At 45.5% G+C, this 18,864-nt stretch overlaps 1 protein-coding gene and 1 long non-coding RNA gene across 4 annotated transcripts in view; one reads left to right on the top strand and one right to left on the bottom strand.

Moving 5' to 3' along the window:
• Nucleotides 1-18,864, bottom strand: part of HEG1 (heart development protein with EGF like domains 1) — an 83,631-nt gene that overhangs the window by 17,767 nt on the left and 47,000 nt on the right. For all 3 annotated transcript variants that reach the window (XM_019738982.2, XM_074330619.1, XM_074330622.1), the window contains 6 exons: nt 17,669-17,772; nt 14,748-14,806; nt 14,340-14,500; nt 10,332-10,466; nt 5,373-5,415; nt 5,210-5,247 (listed from right to left, as the gene is read on the bottom strand). In XM_019738982.2, coding sequence (XP_019594541.2) covers nt 5,210-5,247; nt 5,373-5,415; nt 10,332-10,466; nt 14,340-14,500; nt 14,748-14,806; nt 17,669-17,772 — 540 coding nt within the window. The remainder of the gene's footprint in view (nt 1-5,209; nt 5,248-5,372; nt 5,416-10,331; nt 10,467-14,339; nt 14,501-14,747; nt 14,807-17,668; nt 17,773-18,864) is intronic.
• LOC141571142 (uncharacterized) lies at nt 4,204-14,418 on the top strand. The gene is made up of 3 exons (XR_012495825.1): nt 4,204-9,952; nt 13,765-14,132; nt 14,289-14,418. It is a non-coding gene; the product is annotated as an uncharacterized LOC141571142 (long non-coding RNA).

Below are 18,864 nucleotides of genomic sequence, written 5' to 3'. Positions count from 1 at the left end.
TTCTATAATCACAAAATGACAATAACCACAAAATAGAAACGTGGCTTAGAGGATGGGAGTATAAAAAAAGACTTTAAAAGGATAATGCGAGTGGAATGGTTAAGTAAATTATGGTAATCCACAGAGTAGAATTCCAGAGTATAAAAAGGGACATTATAAAACTATGTGAATGAAAATACTGCACAGTTTAGTAGGTTTAAAAGAAGTTACAAAACAGTATATTCTGTGAGATCCAGTTTCTGTTAGATAAACACATACATACCGCTGGAAAGAGTCACTATAATACCAGTGCTTCTCAAACTTAAAAACATACAAATCTGCATGTTAACGGAATCTAGGGGTCTGGTTAAAATTCAGATTCTGATTCAGGGGGTCTGGAATTCCCTCGGAGAGGCCTGCAACTCTGCATTTCCAACAAGCTCCGAGGGGCTGCTCACGCGGCTGGTCCCACGGACCACGGTTAGTAGCAAGGATCCAATCTAGCGTATTAACAATGACGTTTCAGGGGTGATGAGACTGATTATTTTACTTGTCTTCTTCCCTTAGTTTATAATTATTTTCTAATTAACTTGGGTTAAAAAACTGAAAAAAAAAATCATGCTATGAAAAAACAAAATTTATTTTAAAAAGAGAAAAAAGGTGAAGCAAACTAAGATGTCATGGGAGACGTAATAAAACTGAGAGGAGCAGCCGATACAAAATTCAAGCAAAGGAGAAACATACATGCCTAAGAAAAGGGTGGAGGGGCGAGGAGGAGGGACCTGTCTGAAAACAAGTTTGCAAGGTAATTCTGGGGTCACTGGACAACTGGTATAAGGCAGAACTGTTGGACTCTAGGGTATAAACACCGACTTTTTTTATATGGAAGTAAAATAAGAAGGAGAGCAGTGATAAAACAGGCGCAACCTGAGCTCCCCAGGTGTAGGTGGCCCTGCCAGGCGCACACGGGAGCCCAGCTGGGCCAACACTACCTCAGGGACTAAAGGACTTGAAAGAAGGGCTATTCCTGCCCTCTCCAGTTGGAAGGATATTCTTTATGAGGAACAAAGAGTGCAATCTAGACACAACTAGGAAATTATGGAAATTTTGGAAAGGCGAGTCATAGGCTATGCCGAACCCAGAACATAGTGGACTTGGATGACTCCCAGGAATATGGAGTGAGGGAGCCTCAGGACAGTGGCTTGGCAGACAAAGCGGGGCTCCCGTCTCACTGAGCTTCGGTACAGTGTGTGTTCCAAGGAGTCTGCACAGAGAAAAGGCGTTTGTTGTCCTACGAAAACTCCAGCCTAAGCTACAGCCCACAGTCTTTGGTGGTGATAGCAGAGTGACAGTAGTGAGTGATCAGGGCCCTGTTATTTGGCACAAAGTATTGAGGAAAAAGCCAGATACAACAAAGTGCCATTGTCAGAGATGGGGGTAAAGTTCAGGCGTTCCTGATTCCTTAACCAATACCCAGGGCTTGGGGCAGATGGCGGGTACTATTTGTTATCAGCCACTATTAATTGCTTGGCAACGCTAAAACTAACACAGATATCAAAATCAAAAAGTAATATTCATACACCATCACAGAGTTAACAAAAGTCACCAACAAAAGGTGGGCAGGAGCTAGCCTACATCCAGAAAGGAGTGTGCCCTCTGCTGGACATAACAATGGCTACTTGGATGAACAAGGAGGAAAAAGCCTCAGGATCAGAGAGAAATCCTGGCTACTTCTGGGACCCCCTGCACCCCAGCCGCACACATAATGGGGAGACACAGGAATGTATGGAACAGTCAATGGATATAAGGGTATATCATCTCTAGACATATATAGGATTGAATGATCTCTGAAAAAAAAAAAAAATTACTACCTGCCGCTTAGAACAACGCCCTGCAATTCACGCCCTTTCCTTCAACCCTTTATAGGGCTTGCACTCTGTCCATTTTCCCTCTAGGGATCACTCTTCCACTCACTGAGAAATAGGAAGCATTTTCTGGTAAAACCTAGTTAGGAAGCTGTTTGACCAGAGCAGGTTTGAAGTACTCGGTCATTCTATGGAGGCCTGTCAGGGCCAAGAGGCCTCAAGAGACATCTCTCCCTCCTGCTCCCTCCCTGACTCACTCCCAGAGCTGCCACAGCTCCACACTCCTCACCTGTCTTGCTCACTCTTTCCTTCTTCACCATCTGATGGGATTGTAGTCTAGTACATTTCTTGCACATGTGATACTAATCGATGTAATCTCCTCCCTCAATAAAATTATTCTTTAATGATACTATCTAAGCCTCTGTTTTAAATATTTCTAACGTCTTAGGATAAGGTTTGCAGGCTCGTGGTGCAATCACTGCTGTGAGCCCTAAAACCAACTCTTCTAAAAGACTATACCATTTAGTTCCAGTATTCCAGCATTACGTGAACAGATCTCAAATATCTTAAATGTTGTGCCTGACTCTTCAGCCTCCTTTATCCACAGGTCTTCTCTGGTCTATTCTCATGTACAGGCCACTCCACTCTCTGACCAGTTTAGGGGTGCTCTATGGCTCGGTTCTGGTTTTGAGGGAGGGATGAGAGTCACACTAGAACGTGAACAAAGGCTATTCTGTACTCCAGGCAGCTCCTTTGCAGCACAGATGTCTTCCTGACACAGAGTATAAAGTCCCTGAAGCCAGGTGAGAAACTGGCTTGTCTAAATCCTCATTTTTAGAAAAGGACATATACTGCTATCCAGACTATTTTACACAAGCCAAATCTCCAAAAACCTGAAGCCTACCCTTTTAAGCACCAACACATAATGTACAAAGGATTTTGAATACTTTTAAATGTTTAAATAGTCTAAACAGTGATAACTTCCTCACCTTATTAAACTGCATACACTTGTGAAACTGTGATATAATAAGAAATATCTATTTGGTCTTCAACCCCAGTTCCCAGCATAAGAACTTCTAAAACCCTTGGAATTTCTGAGACATAGGGATGAAAGAAGCATCTTTTGTTATTCCTAATAAGCCCCTTTCATCCATACCTGAGTTTATGCTAATTAGTTGATTCTTGCTGGATGGGGACTGGTTGCCAGAAGAACCAACCTGTGATTAGAAGGTTGGAACCTTCAGCCCCACCCCCACACCTCCAAGGGTCAATAGCCAATGATTTAATTAATAGTATGTAACAGAGTTGCTATAAAAACCCTAAACAATGGAGTTCAGAGAAATTCTGGGTTGGTGAATACATAAAGGTGCTGAGAGTGTGTGGTGCCCAGAGAGGGCATGGAAGCTCTGAGAACTCTCCTTGCCCCATACCTTGCCCTGTACATCTCTTCCGTTGGGCTGTTCCTGAGTTTCATCCTTTACCATAGTAAGCAAAGTGCCTTCCTGAGTTCTGTGAGCTGCTCTAGCACATTACTGAATCTGAGGTGGGGGGTCATGAGAACCCTTGATTTATAGCTAGTTGGTCAGAAGTACGGGAGGTCCAGGCTGGTGGTGGGGGTGCTGTCTGATGTGGGGGCAGTCTTGTGGAAATGAGCCTTTAACCTGTGAGGTCTGACACTAAGTCAGGAGAGTCAAACCCCCACATATTTGGTGTTAGAAGTGTTGTGAGTACAAATCAGTTCATATAATCGTAACACGAACACCATTCGGTGTGTGATGGCTCGGGTCTACCATAACGAATGTCTGTGCCTAAATGCTTGTATGACACCGTGCTGTCCTTAGTGACTACTAAAGAAGACAGAGTTGTGTACTCCACCACCCCGTGACCTCAGGTTGCTACTTTAAAAACAAAACAAAACATTAATTCAGTGGGCTCCTCCCTCTCTAGTCAGTATGACTCAATACATTTGCTTCCAGAAGTGCTTCCCTCGTCTTTCTCTTAGGCTGTCTATTGTACCGCTTCCTAATTTGCAGGCAGGATGAATCAGATAATCCGAGGTAAATATGGAAGTCCAAATCTCTAGGTTCTGGCTGAGAGTGGCTCCGTGCTGAGTACACCGAGAGAGCTTTATGTCAGTTTGGTCCTCAGCAGTGAATTTTGTTTTAATTCCTTGTATTTATTTTTTATTACTCTCAAAAGAAATCCAGGAATGAAACTTACTAATTAAAAGCTTTATGAGCAAAGAAAATACCACTGAGAACGTAAAATGTAAAGTATACCATTGGGGAACAGAAACTGGGGACTTTTACATATTAAATCATGTTTACTTTTGGTCTAGTAAACTTAGAATACGGGTTGTTGGCACATTCATCTATAGAAGGGACAAAGCGATTCTCCAACGAAGTATTGAATGGTATTCTTCCTATTACATCTTATATCCCAGAATATCTTCCGTAATTTTGAGAGTGATTTCCATTTCTCAGGTCTCAATATAAGAAAATGTCAGTGAGCGTGAACGTCAACGAATCCCAACTGCTTTTCTCAAAGAACTGAATTAGGTGTGAAACACAACATGCACACAGTTCCTATCACCCTGTCTATCGTCTGTGCTTCTAGGAGCGGGAACATCAGCTTGGAGCAGATGCCTCAGAGCCTGTCTCCAGCCCTGACTCCTGCCGTGACTGCACTGGAGGGAGTCTCTAACTCCCCATGTTCTCCTCTGTCCAGTCTATTCTTCTCACTGCAGCCCAATCTGATTTTCTTGTTCAAACTACCTTCCTGCTCTAAGACTTACTGGTTCCATCATGGATGCTGAGTAGAGTCTAAACTCTCAGGCTGGCCATCCCAAACTCCAACAGTTTGGTCCCCTCTACTCTGCCAACATAGTACTCCACTCTCTGCCTTCCTCTCTTTCTATCCTCAGCCACACCACTTAAACTTTGTCCCCAGAATACCACAGGCTCAGGCTGCCCCAAGACCCTTGTTTAAGTGGTTCCTTCTGCCCTCCGCCTTCTTCCTCCATACCTGCCTGTCCAAGTCTTTCAAAACCTCCAATTCCATTGCCTCCAAGAAGTACTCAGGAGGTTTCTCTACTCTCCTTGGGCGTGGCCCCTCCCTCCCTGCCTCACATCTCACAATTTATTGTATTAACACTCTGTGGTCAGGGTTATTTAGGAATGTTTATCTCCCCTACCAGACCTTGAGCCTCTGGAGAACACTCTTCGCTTTCCTCATACCTCCCAGCACGGGAGCTGAGGAGACAGTGGATTTGAACTGAGGGAGGGGAGGAGACAGAGGCATACTCTGCTTGCTAATGACCGAGAAGGGCCCTGCCTACACTGAACTCGAGACTTCTGCATACTTACGGTTTCCACAGTTGAGACCACCAAGTCCAAATGGGCAACTGCAAGTCAACAGAGGAAAAGAATGAGAATTTCTTTCAAATCTCAAATCATTAGGCAATTTACTAAGTAATTTCTAAATAAGGTTTGGAACAAATTCATCAGAATAAATGAACACGGAGCCTACCTCATACAGGTTTCATTTTCAAGCCTATATCCATCTTCACATGCTGAAAGAGAAAAGGAAAATCCATTAATATATCTATTTACCTCCCATGGCCCAACTGACAAGTAAACACCAGCCATCCTAAAGTCCACAAGAATATTGTAGAACCAGAAGGCCACAAACAACTTTAGAATTATCTGTCTATAACCTGGCCTAAATACTGTTGCCAGCTCAACTCTTAATTTTATGGAAAAAAAAAAAAATTATTAACTTCTTTGTGGCTCTCAGTTTGCCATCTATAAAAAGAAGATAATAATAATATCTACCTTATAGTTTTTTTGGAGGAGGTGAGGTCAAATAAGGCATGCAAATGGCTTAGCACAGCACCTGGCACATAGTAACCACTAAATAAATGCAACTGTAATTATTTTCCAGCAAATGCAATTCTCTTTGGAAGTTCTCTGTGGCCTCCATGTAACATCACATACTGAAAGACGAATGCTTTACCTTCTTTGAGTCAAACTTTTAACTTGCTGTTGGCCCTTGAGCTAGTGGGTGACATTCTCTGGGTCACAGCCATAGTGGGTGCCTCCTTTTCAAGAAGAGAAGCTCACCCGGTAGTCGGTGCAGGGGATGTTGGACATATCTACCGGACGATCCCTAATGGGCCCACCACCCAAGCACGTAACTTTGAAGCCTCTGGCGGTGCTGCTCATGGATGGCTGCTGCACTGAAGAGCTGTGGCCCAGCCATTCCCCTGAATCAGCAGTTCCTGAATTTATTTGATCACAGAACACTTTCAACCCTACAATCAGCTGACAGAACAGCATGAGCTATAACATATGCTTGGATGAAAGCAGACAATAAAAAATGGCCTCACGGACTAATCCATTGCTGCAAGGAAGGATAAAAATTTGATTCGTGATTAATGTATGATATGCACTGGGGAAAAGATCCTGGGGAAGAACAGGTACATGGCACAGAGCAGCAATCCTTGGACAGGCAGCACACATGCTAACGGTGAGCTGTGAGTGCCAGCAGCATGCATGGCTGGGGAGAGAGACGGAAGCAAGCCCTACAGGCTGGGACGGGAGAGCTCACACAGACTTCCTGTATCCTCCCTCACGGATTAGTGGATAATAATGTGGACTACGTAGATGTACTTAATAGCGCTCTTCCTTCTATTTTTTAACGTTAGACGTTAAATGTTTCTAGCATCTGCTCTGTTGTCATAGGCTATTGACATATCCCTAGTTTTGTGGAACGGTTTGGCAAGCACTGTTCTAGCTAACCTAGAATTCTCTCACTGCAGATCATGAGAGCTATGAGCCTGGACTGCATTGTTTTGGCTCCATGGAATCCCTTTGCCTGAGCTACATTCTCTTGTTTTAAGAGCTATCTAGTCTAGGCAGCAGCCCTGGGCAAGTCCCTAGTATTTATTGCGGGATGTGATGGACTACATTACCACAACACCGCTCGGTAACCTCCTCATGAGGATGCCCCAGAGACACTTCTCTCAGTCCTCAGCATCTAGAAAGATGGGGGTGCTCCTGAACGACTGTACTTTACGGTCCCCTCCCCTTTTCAGAATCATATTGCTCTCTTTGCCTCAGTGTCCAGGAAGCTCAAAACTGGAATGCGTGGCCTACCTTTCGCAAACATGCGGGACCTTATGGGCTATCTTTCTGCATATTCATTGTATTTCTCCTTCAACCTGATTTACCTTTTAAATTAAGTCTCATTTTGTTACATGAATTTTTATTAGGTGCTTCAAATCCTTTTTGCAATAAGGTAGAGAGCATTATATCCCATTTAGGGAAGGTGGAACGAGGCCCCTCCCCCAAATCTGTGCTACCTTTGAGTTCTCTTCGTGCCTTTCTCAGGTTGGGCTTTCTGTAAGGAACAAGCTGAGCATTCCTGTCTCCCGGTCCTGGAAAGCACTGTGCCTTGGCGGTCCCGTGCCACAGCGGGTCCTGCGAGCGTGGGAAGCTGCCCCTGGATGACCCATGGATACGGCTACAGGGCAGCTACACAGGGACTTCGGGCATGCCAGTGACTCATCCCGCCCATCTCAGCACCAAGGCAGGCTGATGTCACACCCGTCTGTTCTATTCTGAACACTTCCTCCTGGAAATGTTTTCACATCAGATCTACCCACCCACCCCTCATCTGCTGGGGGGGTGGGGGTGGGGAAGGGAGCGTTCCACCCCACGGCTGTCATCCAGCCAGATACACGGTCCACCTGTTGTCCTGCCTGTGAGCTGAGCGGTCGGGCTGTTTTCACTTAGCTTCGGAAGTGGCCTGACTCCCTGATGTAATGATATTTCTTTATTCCAAATGGGCTCATTCAGCCAGTCATTCAAAGGCTGGTGCTACGGTGGGCCTGGCACTGCTCTGGGGCTCGAGGAGGACCATCTTGCACGAGGCACTCCCGTGTGCCTTAGGATCCAGCTCTCCGTCTCCACACCCTGCAGGGGCAGACTCACAGCGCAGGGAAGATGAAATGAACAGCTGGCTCATATACCCGAACTGGGCTTCCCCTATCGATACGGAACACAAGAAAATTCAAGCCTTCTGGTCTTTTCAAAAAAAGAAATGGTGGAGTCTTAAAAACTCTTTTGTTCCCTTGCAGGAAACTAAATCAAGACCTGCCAATCTTATCCTATCATATTTGTTCACTCAACAGGCATGTGTTGAGCCCCTCAATGTGCTAAGCATATTCTAGACACAGGTACTGCTCTCCAGGCCCTTGTGGTCTAGTGAGAAACAGACCTGCAAACAGGTAGTCGGAATTCATCGTGATGCCTGCACAATGGAAGAAAGCTAAGAAAGACACCTGTGGGAAGGACACCTACTTTAATTTTATATGACACTTTGAAAGTCTGGTAAAGACTCTACAAAGACATTTTATGTGAGACATTAAGAGGTGTGTGTGTGTGTGTGTGTGTGTGTGTGTGTGTGCGTGTGTGTGTGTATGACAGAGAACAATATAGCCTTGCTAATGTACAGCTATGAATTGCAAGGACTTAGGAAACACCCACACGCTTCTATCTTCCATTAATACAGGGGACTGACCCCTGATTTGAGGTGTCAAAAAGGAACTTGGTTTAAATAACCCCTGTGTACCAATGGCCAGAAGATGTCACTGCTAACCCATCAGAACCCAGTCAACAAGGCTGTGGTCCAAGGAGCTCCCAAAGACACTCCCCAGAGGTCTGATGGCCGCAGATGAAAATCTAACCAACGAGGATACTGCAGACATGAGGCTTCATAGGGGCTCAGTAACAAGCCCGGAAGCTAACCAAGGCTGCTTTATACTGCTTATGGGGTCATTACTTGATAAACATAAGGTTGCCGGTGCCTGTGCTACTGCGTTTGGAAAATCTCTGACAGATCTGCTATTGCTACTGCACGCCTATAAGTGACACAATGAAAGTGCTATCTTGGAAATAGAGGGAAAGTGGCTTTGCTGGCCAGAAGCAAAGGTAACAGGGCTATCTTGAGGCCATCAGAAACTCCAGAGGCACGGTGGATTGGGGACAGCACTCCTACATGCCTGCACTTCTGCCCACCTTGCCTTTCCCTCCCGTCAGCTGCACGGTACCCCAGCATAGGGATTTTAGCAGAGGTCGCCTTGCCATACAAAGTGGGGCTCAACAGCTCAGTTTCTAAGAAGGGCAAGGAACATTCTGCATTAAACCAGATAGGATGGAATTAGGAAGCATCATCTCTTTGTACCAAAGCAGCAGCCTAACATGGCGTTGAGAAATGCTGCAGAGCTGTCACGCATCGGGACCGCTGCCCATCACGGACGGCTGCCCCCCTCTTCAACACCCACTGCAGAGCCTGCAGGCAGAGTTGTGGGTGTGCCCTCCCAGAGCCCTTTGTATAGAAACTTAAGTTACAGGGTCTGAAGATCCGAGTGAGAGCACTGCCCTAAAACGTATTTTTATCTTCTTCTGATCGAATGAGTCCGCTAATGGGAAGCCCTGACAGATATGACTGTCATGTCACTTTTCCGCAGCGTGTGATTTTTACTCAGATTCCAGTAGGTGTTGACAGACTAGGAAAAGTGTGCCAAAACATTCGGATGTGATGTGATGCTTAAAGTTACGTGATGGCCTTGACATTGCTAAATTTTTCTGGTGATCACATTGCAGCAATCTGTTATAAGTCAGGGTACACAGTGCTCTGGGCTTGAATTACTTAATTTTAAAGCACTATGCTCATTGAGAAGCCTTTAGTCTCAAACTGAATGAATTTAGGTGTCACCTAAAAGGTTAGCAGAATTAGGTTTCTTCCCTCAAACATGTCATGACACCTTTAAAATGAGAACTCATTACTTCAATAACAACCTGGGTGAAACGCAAGAGCAAATGCTGAGAGGTCACAAAGTACCACCACATACACAGCCTTCTTCAATTCTTAGAATATCTAATGAAGTATCACTATACCCATTTCACAGGAGAGGAAACTGAGGTTCAGCAAAGCAAAGTGATGTGCCCAAGATAATGCATGACTGGTGAAGCCAAGTCAGGCTGTGCCCCAGGTCGCCCGAGCCTCATCAGAACTGTCTACTGAGCCACAGCTTCTGCTAAAAGGTAAGGCCTGACTCCATGCTTGGATTACCATTTTAAAAGATTAGCAGACAATAGAATAAAACTTTGGAAATTAAAATGGTAATTTTTCTAACTTCCTTAAAGTGGAAAAAAAAAAAAAGAAAGGAAGAAAAGGCGTTGCTACCACAGGCATTCCATTCTCTTTTCTTTCCCTTTGAATCCAGTGGCCTGGCCAGCGTGCACTGGTCAGAGATAATGCTGTTATTCCAAGGAGATAATGTACTAAGTCTGGCTGTGTAACAAGAACTGGTTACCCCCAGTTTAGAACAGTCACACCTAGAGCAGAAAGAGAGCCCCTGGCACAGAAAATCATCTTCCCGGTTCCAGGAGGGGCCACACCACCCCGGTGACCCTGCGGTACCTCGACAGGAGTGATCCATCTTGTTGAACTGAAAGTAGCCCGACTTGCACTGGCACAGCGCGACACCATCCAGATCGGTGCAGATGGAGGTCTCTTTATCACATTCTGGAGTCTTCCGCTTACACAAGCTGCCCGCTGAAATGGAAAAACAAGAGAGTGAAACCAAACAAAACCTCCTCCACTTCAAACTTTAAGATGCATGAACTTTTCTATTTCAAGAGGCTCTGAGAAGAGTTTTCCAAAAAGTCTGCAGTGTACACTCCTTCCAGAGGTCCATTCTGCCTTCTGCTACTCCGCCCGTGTTGGCCCCCAGGCCTGTTTACTAAGCGTTCACCCAGCATGCCGTGGCACAGAGAAACCAAACCCAAAAGAAACAGGGTGCTGTCCCCAACTCCAGCCTCCACTGCAAACACGGCCGTCGAAGGTGCGGTGTCTTCTGTAGCTTCTCACTTAAGGACCACAAACCCAGAAATCATGACTATGCTCCTGCAGAGGAAGCGGAGGGGCTCAGACCTGCGCAGATGATTCTGAGGAGAGGTATAGAAGATAATCTGCCTCCCGGGGACTGCGGTTTAATTCTGTCACCTGTCTGCCCCCCACTACACTGACAGTGCCTTTGGGCTTATTCATCTCTGGGTCTTCGGCACCGCGCACAGAGACTGGTCCACACAGAGTGCTGAATACACACCTGCTGAAGGTGCCGTCAGACCACCAGTCACCGGGTCACCACCAAGAGAGACAGGCAGACAGAAAAATGCATCTTACAGGCTTGCTGTCTACTTCACGTTAGGGCCCTAATTCTTACATGTGCATCCACCTGGCTTTGTCCAGCCCTGGGTATGTGAACCATGTTCATTTCACGGATGACAAAGAACCACTCCGTTATTATCAAAAAGCATTCACGTTGCGCAGGTGGCCCCCTCTGAGGTCGCATACAGTGGGCCCTCTCTGAGATTTCTACAGCAGACCCTCTGAGGGTACATTTTACCATCTACAATAAGCCTGACAAAAGTGACACATGTAATTGGAATAAACAGCCAACAGCACAAAAATATGAAAAAGCCAACTGGAGAGGGAGCAGTAACTTATTCAGACCCATGTACAGGGCAACATGATGTGTGTTACTGTTGGCAGACAAGAACACGTGCGAAATGGGGAGAGAGCCACGGAAGGGCAGCGTGTGTATTGTACAGTGAGGCGTGGTCTCCCCTCTCCCACCTGAAGGAAGACACCAGCCTATTCAGAAGCCAGATACCAGTTCTTAACGTGGCAAAACTGTCCCTGCCCAGGCAGGTTCTGGTGACGAGAGCTGACACCCACACAGGGCCCCAGCATCCACCTCCTTTTCTGAGTCCTGAGAGCTTGGGACCTGGTGGATGGCCTGGTCACAGGGAGGTAAGCTTAGGACACAACTTGAGTTCTCAACGCCGAATTTCCTGTCTTTATCAGTGGAAGCCGACGTGCTAAATCAGAACCTTGTTTGTGTGTGTGATAGAATTTCCTTTGTTTATTGTGAAAACTTTGTATTTAAGGGAAAAAAATTAAAAAATGGAAAATGTCACCAAGCAAACACAGAGAAGCTGGCACCGGAGAGGTACTAAGGCTCCACAATCCCTCATCAAAAATTTCTGAAGGCTTTGCCAGTCCTCAAGCCTTAATCTGAAGAAACACCTCCGGAACAAAAGGCTACCCAGGCTGGCAAGCGCCTTCTCCAGCCTGAGTTGCCTTGCTTGATTAGATACTTTCTGGAAGCCGATGTCACGTTTTCCTTTCATCCTGCCCATTAATCCAGCCTGCTGGCAAATGCTACTCGCCCTGCATAAGCAACCCTTCTCTTCACAGAAGCAGATTCATGGGAAAGCAAGGAAAGCTGGCCCTGCCTCTGCAATAAAGGAGTCGCTATCTTAAAAATTCTTTGAAAATATTCTGTCATAAATCCATCAAACAGACCACGTATAATCCCATTTTCATTTGAAGCCTGGTGATGTGATTTTTCTACATCCACAATTCCCATGGTCCTTCCTGGGCACGACATCCGCCAGACAATGAGAACTTATGTAAATCAAAGGCCTGGGGGATTTCCAAGGACTCGAAACATCTGGAGACAGGAGAGCTGCAGTCCTTTGAAAGGCAAGGAAGTGGATACTTTGTGAATTGAAGAGTGAAAAACCTGCCTTTGCAATGGCCATGTCCAGAGTAGCTGGAGGCTGCCCATATGTTGGAAACACCCAGATGTCAGAGCCTGACAGCTCCTGTTCGCCATGCCCACCTCTCTAGCACTCAGAAAGGTGAGCGAGAAACCAAGCTAGGTGTGTTGGCAAAGCCTGGAGAAGACGTGGGAGGAAAAACAGAAGTGAGCCTGTGTTCAGCCAAGATACCTGGCTGTCTTTGTTTTCACAGGCTCTGAAAGGAGAGGGAAAGTATGGCGGTCAGTACATGTGGGGATAAGGGAGTAAGAGGAAATCTCTGTACTTTCCTCTCGATATTGCTGAGAACCTAACATTGCTCTAAAATAAAAAAATAAAGTCTTAAAAAAAAAAAAAAAGAATGGGACCTGAGCAAGTAAACAAGGATGACCGGAGCTTCCGTATAAGCTCCATCTAAGCAATCGGAAGAATGGGAGTCACAGAGTGGGCAGGGCTGCTCCGAACAGGGTCTGACAAATCCAAATTATCTGATCACTTGATTTGCAAGGCATGAAATGCATTTGCTAGAGACAAAAAAGTAACCTCCTACAATGCTGACCACATAGGATGTACTGCATACGTGTTTAGTGAATTGAAAGGTCCCCTTCCTACTCGTCGAGGAGGAAAAACGGGGACCCTTGAATCACTGGCATGAGAAACAAAGTAAAACCAAAGAGTTCTTGCCTCACAGTTTAGAGTACAGCACAACGGGGCATGAACTTTTTAGCTAGTTTTCAATAGAGGCTGAATGATAGCAACGTCAATTCCAGAAAGTTTAGCTCTTTTATTTTTTTGTTTTGTTTTTCAAACGAATAACTAGCCCTGAAATAGGCCAAAGCTGCGGCATTTATCCCAGAGTGAAAGGTTAACACCTGGCTTGCAGGCTCTCCCGTGCATGGCCCGTGAAGCAAGCCCTTGGGAGCAGCCCTCACGAAGCCCTGACCCACTGGGGAAGTCCTGCGTCTACCAGCAGACAGAGCACCACACCTGCTACCTACCACTCAGGTCCAGCGTCTGGGCACCAGATGGGAGGGTCACAGATTCCACATCCTACTTGTGTAGTGACAGGAGCTAAACAGAGCCCACTTTGATTACTTAGGAGAAAGCAGCAGGGACAAGCCCCCTTTGCGAGGAAGTACTTTTGATTCCAGCAGTTTTCCCATCCCAGAGGCAAAACCTCCCCTTTGAGACCTAAATTTGCCTTCTGAACTTGTATCTAATCCCTTTCTTCATCTGCTTCACACTAGATACACTGTAGAAGCTTTTGACAAAACAGATAAGCAAGAAAAAGAATGGGGAAATGATCATGAATGGCACCGTGAGCAGTCTGCCCTACACTGTTCTGGTCTTGTTTCTGTGCATTGATAAGTTGCAAACAAATAAAAAATACAGGTAAGACTACACATGTTTTTTTTACTTAAAGGTGTATCACGATGAAAGTTTGGGGAATTGACAAGCACGTACATTCTGTGTGTGAATGCCTGTCTCCTCAGATACAGCAGGAACTTTTTAAGGGAAAGAAGAGTGATTTCTGCTTCATTACATCAGATCCTATATCACTTCCCTCACTGACAGTGTAGAGAAGAAACGGAAGGGGCAGCAGGCCAGGAACCAGGTGATTTTAAGACTGTGTGTGCGTGTGCATGTGTAAGCGTGCACAAAGGAGCACTCACACGGTGTTAATTTGCTTAATACCCATTTCAAAGATAGGCTGGCTCTGTGATGAGCTTTCTTGGACCTGAGCCCTGAATGCCTTATGTTTCTATTCTAGGTCTGTGCCTAAACGTATGGGCGGAGTCCTCCCACAGGGCCATTCCCTTACCTCTAAAGATCCGCCTCTGAGATCCCAAGAGCTGGCAGACCTCAGCAGAGGACCTGCAGGAGTTGACACATTTCTGCATCCTGTCAGCCAGGTCAAACAGCGTCACATTGGAGGCCAAGGAAAAGGTGGTTTGCAGTGACATGACCACCACGCTGGACTCTCTATAGGAAAAGTGTGTAGGTTTTTAATTGTTCTAAAATGACATGTGGACCCAGGACTCTTGGAAAATGAATGTCATCTGCATTGTCCAGTGAGGGAATGGGAAAGCAGGAGGGTCCAGCGACTTTGGCCCTGGGTCACCTTGTGGCTGGGTCAAAACAGGGCCCAAGTTTGTTGCTACCACCCATGTAAGAATATCCTCCCCTTCCTATAGACTGGTTCACAAGCGAATGTAATTCTGTTACTTACCTAGAAGCACGAACTGTGGATCGGGTATAACCAGGTAACGCTGAAAAGCACACATTTAACTGAAAGAAAGAATAGGTTTGTTGTTAACTGTGAGTTAGACAAAAGCCTTGGACCTGGAACCAATTTCCTATTTTTAGGATCAAATAGGCATTTTCCAGCCATCAAGTTATCAGCAGGGGTCTTTACAGAGGAGTGGTGTCCTACTTATGTTCCCTTCTTTAAACGCCTTTCTGCGCGTATTCTGTTGTGCCGTGAGTACAAAGGGAGAGAGGCAGATAGTAAATCAGTGGGGAAAATCTTGGCAGGAAAAGACGTTCAGAATAGCACCCTTGGATGCAAAACATCTTCAAAGGAGCAGATCTCTTCTAAGACGCAGGGTTTCAGAAAACTCAGCAACTGTTTATTTGGACTTTGCATAGTGAACGAGCCTCAAGAAAAGGCTGGTTCCTTTCAGCTACCCCAGGTCTGGCAGGCCCTACACAGACCCTTCCTAATCTACAATTAGTTGACCTAATGCAAAGATAGGTCCTCTTCAAAAAGGCTCTCCATGGGGAACTATATTATGTGGGTCAAGAACCCTTTTGTTCAGAAGAAATTAAAAGCAACTTTCTCTGTGTTTACCTTGTACCCTGAGAGAGCGCAGGAAATCCCTCTAGGGCATAAAGCACTATGCCTGCTTCTAGGTTCCCCCACACAGGGGCTGGGGACTCCTTCTGTGCAACAGAGGGTCTTAACACCTTGACCAATGCAGACCCACCTGTCTTCAAAGCCCGTGTGTCAGGTACATCTCACTCTTTAGAAGATGGATTCAAACATGGGATGTTATCAAATCCCTGATGGCTTTGAGCGACATGGCTTTATATGCTGATAGGCAATGAAGTATTATTATGTAGTAGTATTATTACTTAAACTGTTTCTCCCTCAGGTAAAAACAGAAATGGCACATTTCAGAACAGAATGGCATCTTGGGAAAGAGCACTTGAGTGACGTCTCCAGTCACTGCTTAAATCTTCACTATTTCCTGTCGGGTGGAGATGTCACATCATCAATAAATTATACGCTGATACTGGGTAAAAATTAACAAGTCAGATAAGTCACCGAGCGCTGTGTAATGGCCAAGGCTGCACCTTTGCATGGGGTTCTAAGCCCCTGTACTATCTTAGACAGAAATACTGACCTACAGCACAACCCAGGGGCAGCTATGGTGGAGTGACAAAGAAACCAGGTATAGGGTTAGTAGACGTAAAGTAGATATAAAACCAACTATAAAGAATTTAACTGGGGTGGCCTGGTTAGCTCAGTTGGTTGGAGCGTGGTGCTAATAACACCAAGGTTGCCAGTTCGATCCCCGCATGGGCCACTGTGAGCTGCGCCCTCCTTTAAAACAAAAAAACAAAAAAAGAATTTAACCCTGCCCAAAGAGAGGTCTGGCCCTTGGCTCCCGCAAAGTAATCTCTAAGCTTTGGAATATCCTACTTTTGTTTACCTGGAGGCCTGGGCCACTCCAGCTCGTCTAATAACATGATTTATGGGGAGGGCTTTGAGTTAGAGGGTATCCGCCAGACCCCCAGAGGGGCTGGAGGCCGAGGTCAGCCACATGGGCAGCGGCCTATGCCTATGGATTAGCTCTAGACACCAAGACTCAGGTGAGCGGCCCTGTGGGCAATCCTCCATGAATACTACACACGTCGCTGCTGAGAGAGACGAACACTGTGCATGAGTCCGTGAGGGGAGGACAGCTGCAAACACCACATTTGAACCACCCGGCCCCGTCTCCCTCCCCTCCCCCAGACTCTGCCCCATGAATCTCTTCCCTTGGCTGACTGCAACCTGGATCTTTTCACTGTAATAAACCATAACCATGAGCATCAACAGCTTTTGGTGAGATCTGTGAGTCCTAGTGAATTATCAGATCTGAGGGTGGTCTTGGGGATCCCCAAACTTGCAATTGGTGTCAGAAGTGAGGGTGGACTAGTGGACTGTTCCCTAACTTTGCTCTGAGCTCAGGCAATGTCATTAGCTTCCAGAGCCTCTCAGTTGTCCATCTGTAAAGGTGTTAGCAATACCTGTAACAGGAATGAGGCTTCTGGCAAAGTACCTGTCACAGAGCAGAGGCTCAGCGGATACAGAAATGGAACTGGAACCTAAATTGTACACAAATAAAATCCACAGTCCTAGAAAATGCTATAGCTTTTTGCCAATAGACTAACTCTTACCCATAAAGAACAAGTAAAACTGGAATCAGAAATCAACTAATCTCTAAAACTTATTTTAATGGCAAATTTCAATTTTCTAAACACCAACTCTTCGACTCAGGTAGCAGTGGAGACGCAAAATGTACTATTTGAGCTTTATTTTCCTCTCTTCTTTCTTCCTCTCCATTTCTCTTTCTTTTTTTCTTGACAAGAAGTAAAGCAAAGAGGGAAAGAAGAAGAATCAGAGGCCCCGAGATAATCTAGGCAATGAATTCTGAGCCCCGGATAAACAGGATTAACTGTTACACCTTCGGCATCATTCTCTCCATGTTCTAAAATACAGAGAGAAAGGCACACAGCATGTCAACAGCTGATGGGAGAGTAGGACTTTCTAGGTCTTTCCTCCTCACAACAGCTCTTATTGGCACATGTCATCTACATGTCTGTCATGATAAGTCTGCACATGGAAAAGAAATGCCAAGGCACTGATAAGGGCTGCACATGAGGACACATTCATAGAAACACTTTCACTGGGCACCACTCATTCCCTACACGTCCCTTCTATTTCCAGGGGGCCTCTTATTTTACCATAAAGTTTACCTTCCATATATAACAGAAATGAACATCCCAGGAGTTATAGCTGGTCCCCAGGAGGACCCTAACTCTGAATAAAATCTGTTCTAGAAAACAAAGGACTAGAAGGAATGTGCCCTTCAGGAAACTTACTGTTTCGGTGATTTCATTTTCCACTTCGTGTAGGTCTGAATGTTTTTCCATGGTGGTATTAAGAAACGTTTTCTTTAATTTAAACTCTGTCACGAAGGTTCTCACTGAAAATGAAAACATAACCTGTGAGGCCACACAACAGGTTGACCTACGCAAGGCTCTGTGTTTGTAAATTTCTGGGGCATCCAGCTTCACTCCACCTCAAAGGACCACGTCTGTGCATTTCTTTCTCCTTGAGGATGGAGACCACATCTCCCTCTGTGGGCTCCTCTCTAGGAAAGTGAGCATCTCTTGAGCTGAGCTGAAGACTCAGACTGAGTAAACCTTTGGCTGAGAGACTCTAAGGAGACTTTGTGTATATGTGTGGGCTGCTGAGAGGAGCCTTCCTGACATCTCCCTAATGGCCTCCCACATAATAGATGCTCAATAAAGCTGTGACAAAGAAGAAAGATGAGCAGGCCTAAATAACATAATCCTAGCAGGAGGGGAGGGAGACGTGGGGCTAGACACAAAAAGTGCTCCTCAGGCCCCATAAAAAATTCAGATAGAGGACAAAAAGCTCTTGCACTCTAGGTCTTTTACCAAGTTGACACGTCCTTGGCTTTAAAGGCATGCTTTGTTTTCACCTTCTCTCTAGAGTCACCCCCATTCCTCTTGCTCAGAGGAAATGCCCATTTTATCACTGATAAAAGAGTCTTCCAGAAGTCAGTGACTTCCCAAGGTCACCCAGCTCCCAAGGGCCAAAATTAACATTTAATGTTATGTGTGCCCATCTTCCAAGTTCTTCTCTACCCGCAGTCCCCTGAGGAATCTGACACTCTAAAGACAACCAAGGGGCGACAGAGAAAGGTGCCAAACATCTGGAGTGGGACCCCACTTCAGGGGCTGCTAGACTCCATGATTATAAGCCACGTATTGAAACGACCCATATTGGATTCAGACATGAAAGAAAGCAGCCCTATTTTCAAGGCCCATTTCACTCATAAAATTCTAGTTAACATCAATTGGTGCTGATTGGGCCTGAGGGGACTGGAACTTACAAATGGGTAAGCAACCAAAAATTAGTATAGCCTGCTTTATATCTGGCTCTTATCTTCCTTTATATTAAATTCTAATCTTTCCCCCTGGACAGGGAAGAAAAAAAAAAAAGAAAGAAAAAAGAAAATAACCCAAAACACAAAAACGCCTGAAGCTGC

Source organism: Rhinolophus sinicus, linkage group LG01, assembly GCF_036562045.2.
Source record: "Rhinolophus sinicus isolate RSC01 linkage group LG01, ASM3656204v1, whole genome shotgun sequence".
In the NCBI taxonomy this organism is placed as follows: Eukaryota; Metazoa; Chordata; class Mammalia; order Chiroptera; family Rhinolophidae; genus Rhinolophus; species Rhinolophus sinicus.
Note: the sequence above shows the minus strand (reverse complement) of the source record. Positions and strands in the feature narration are given on the sequence as shown.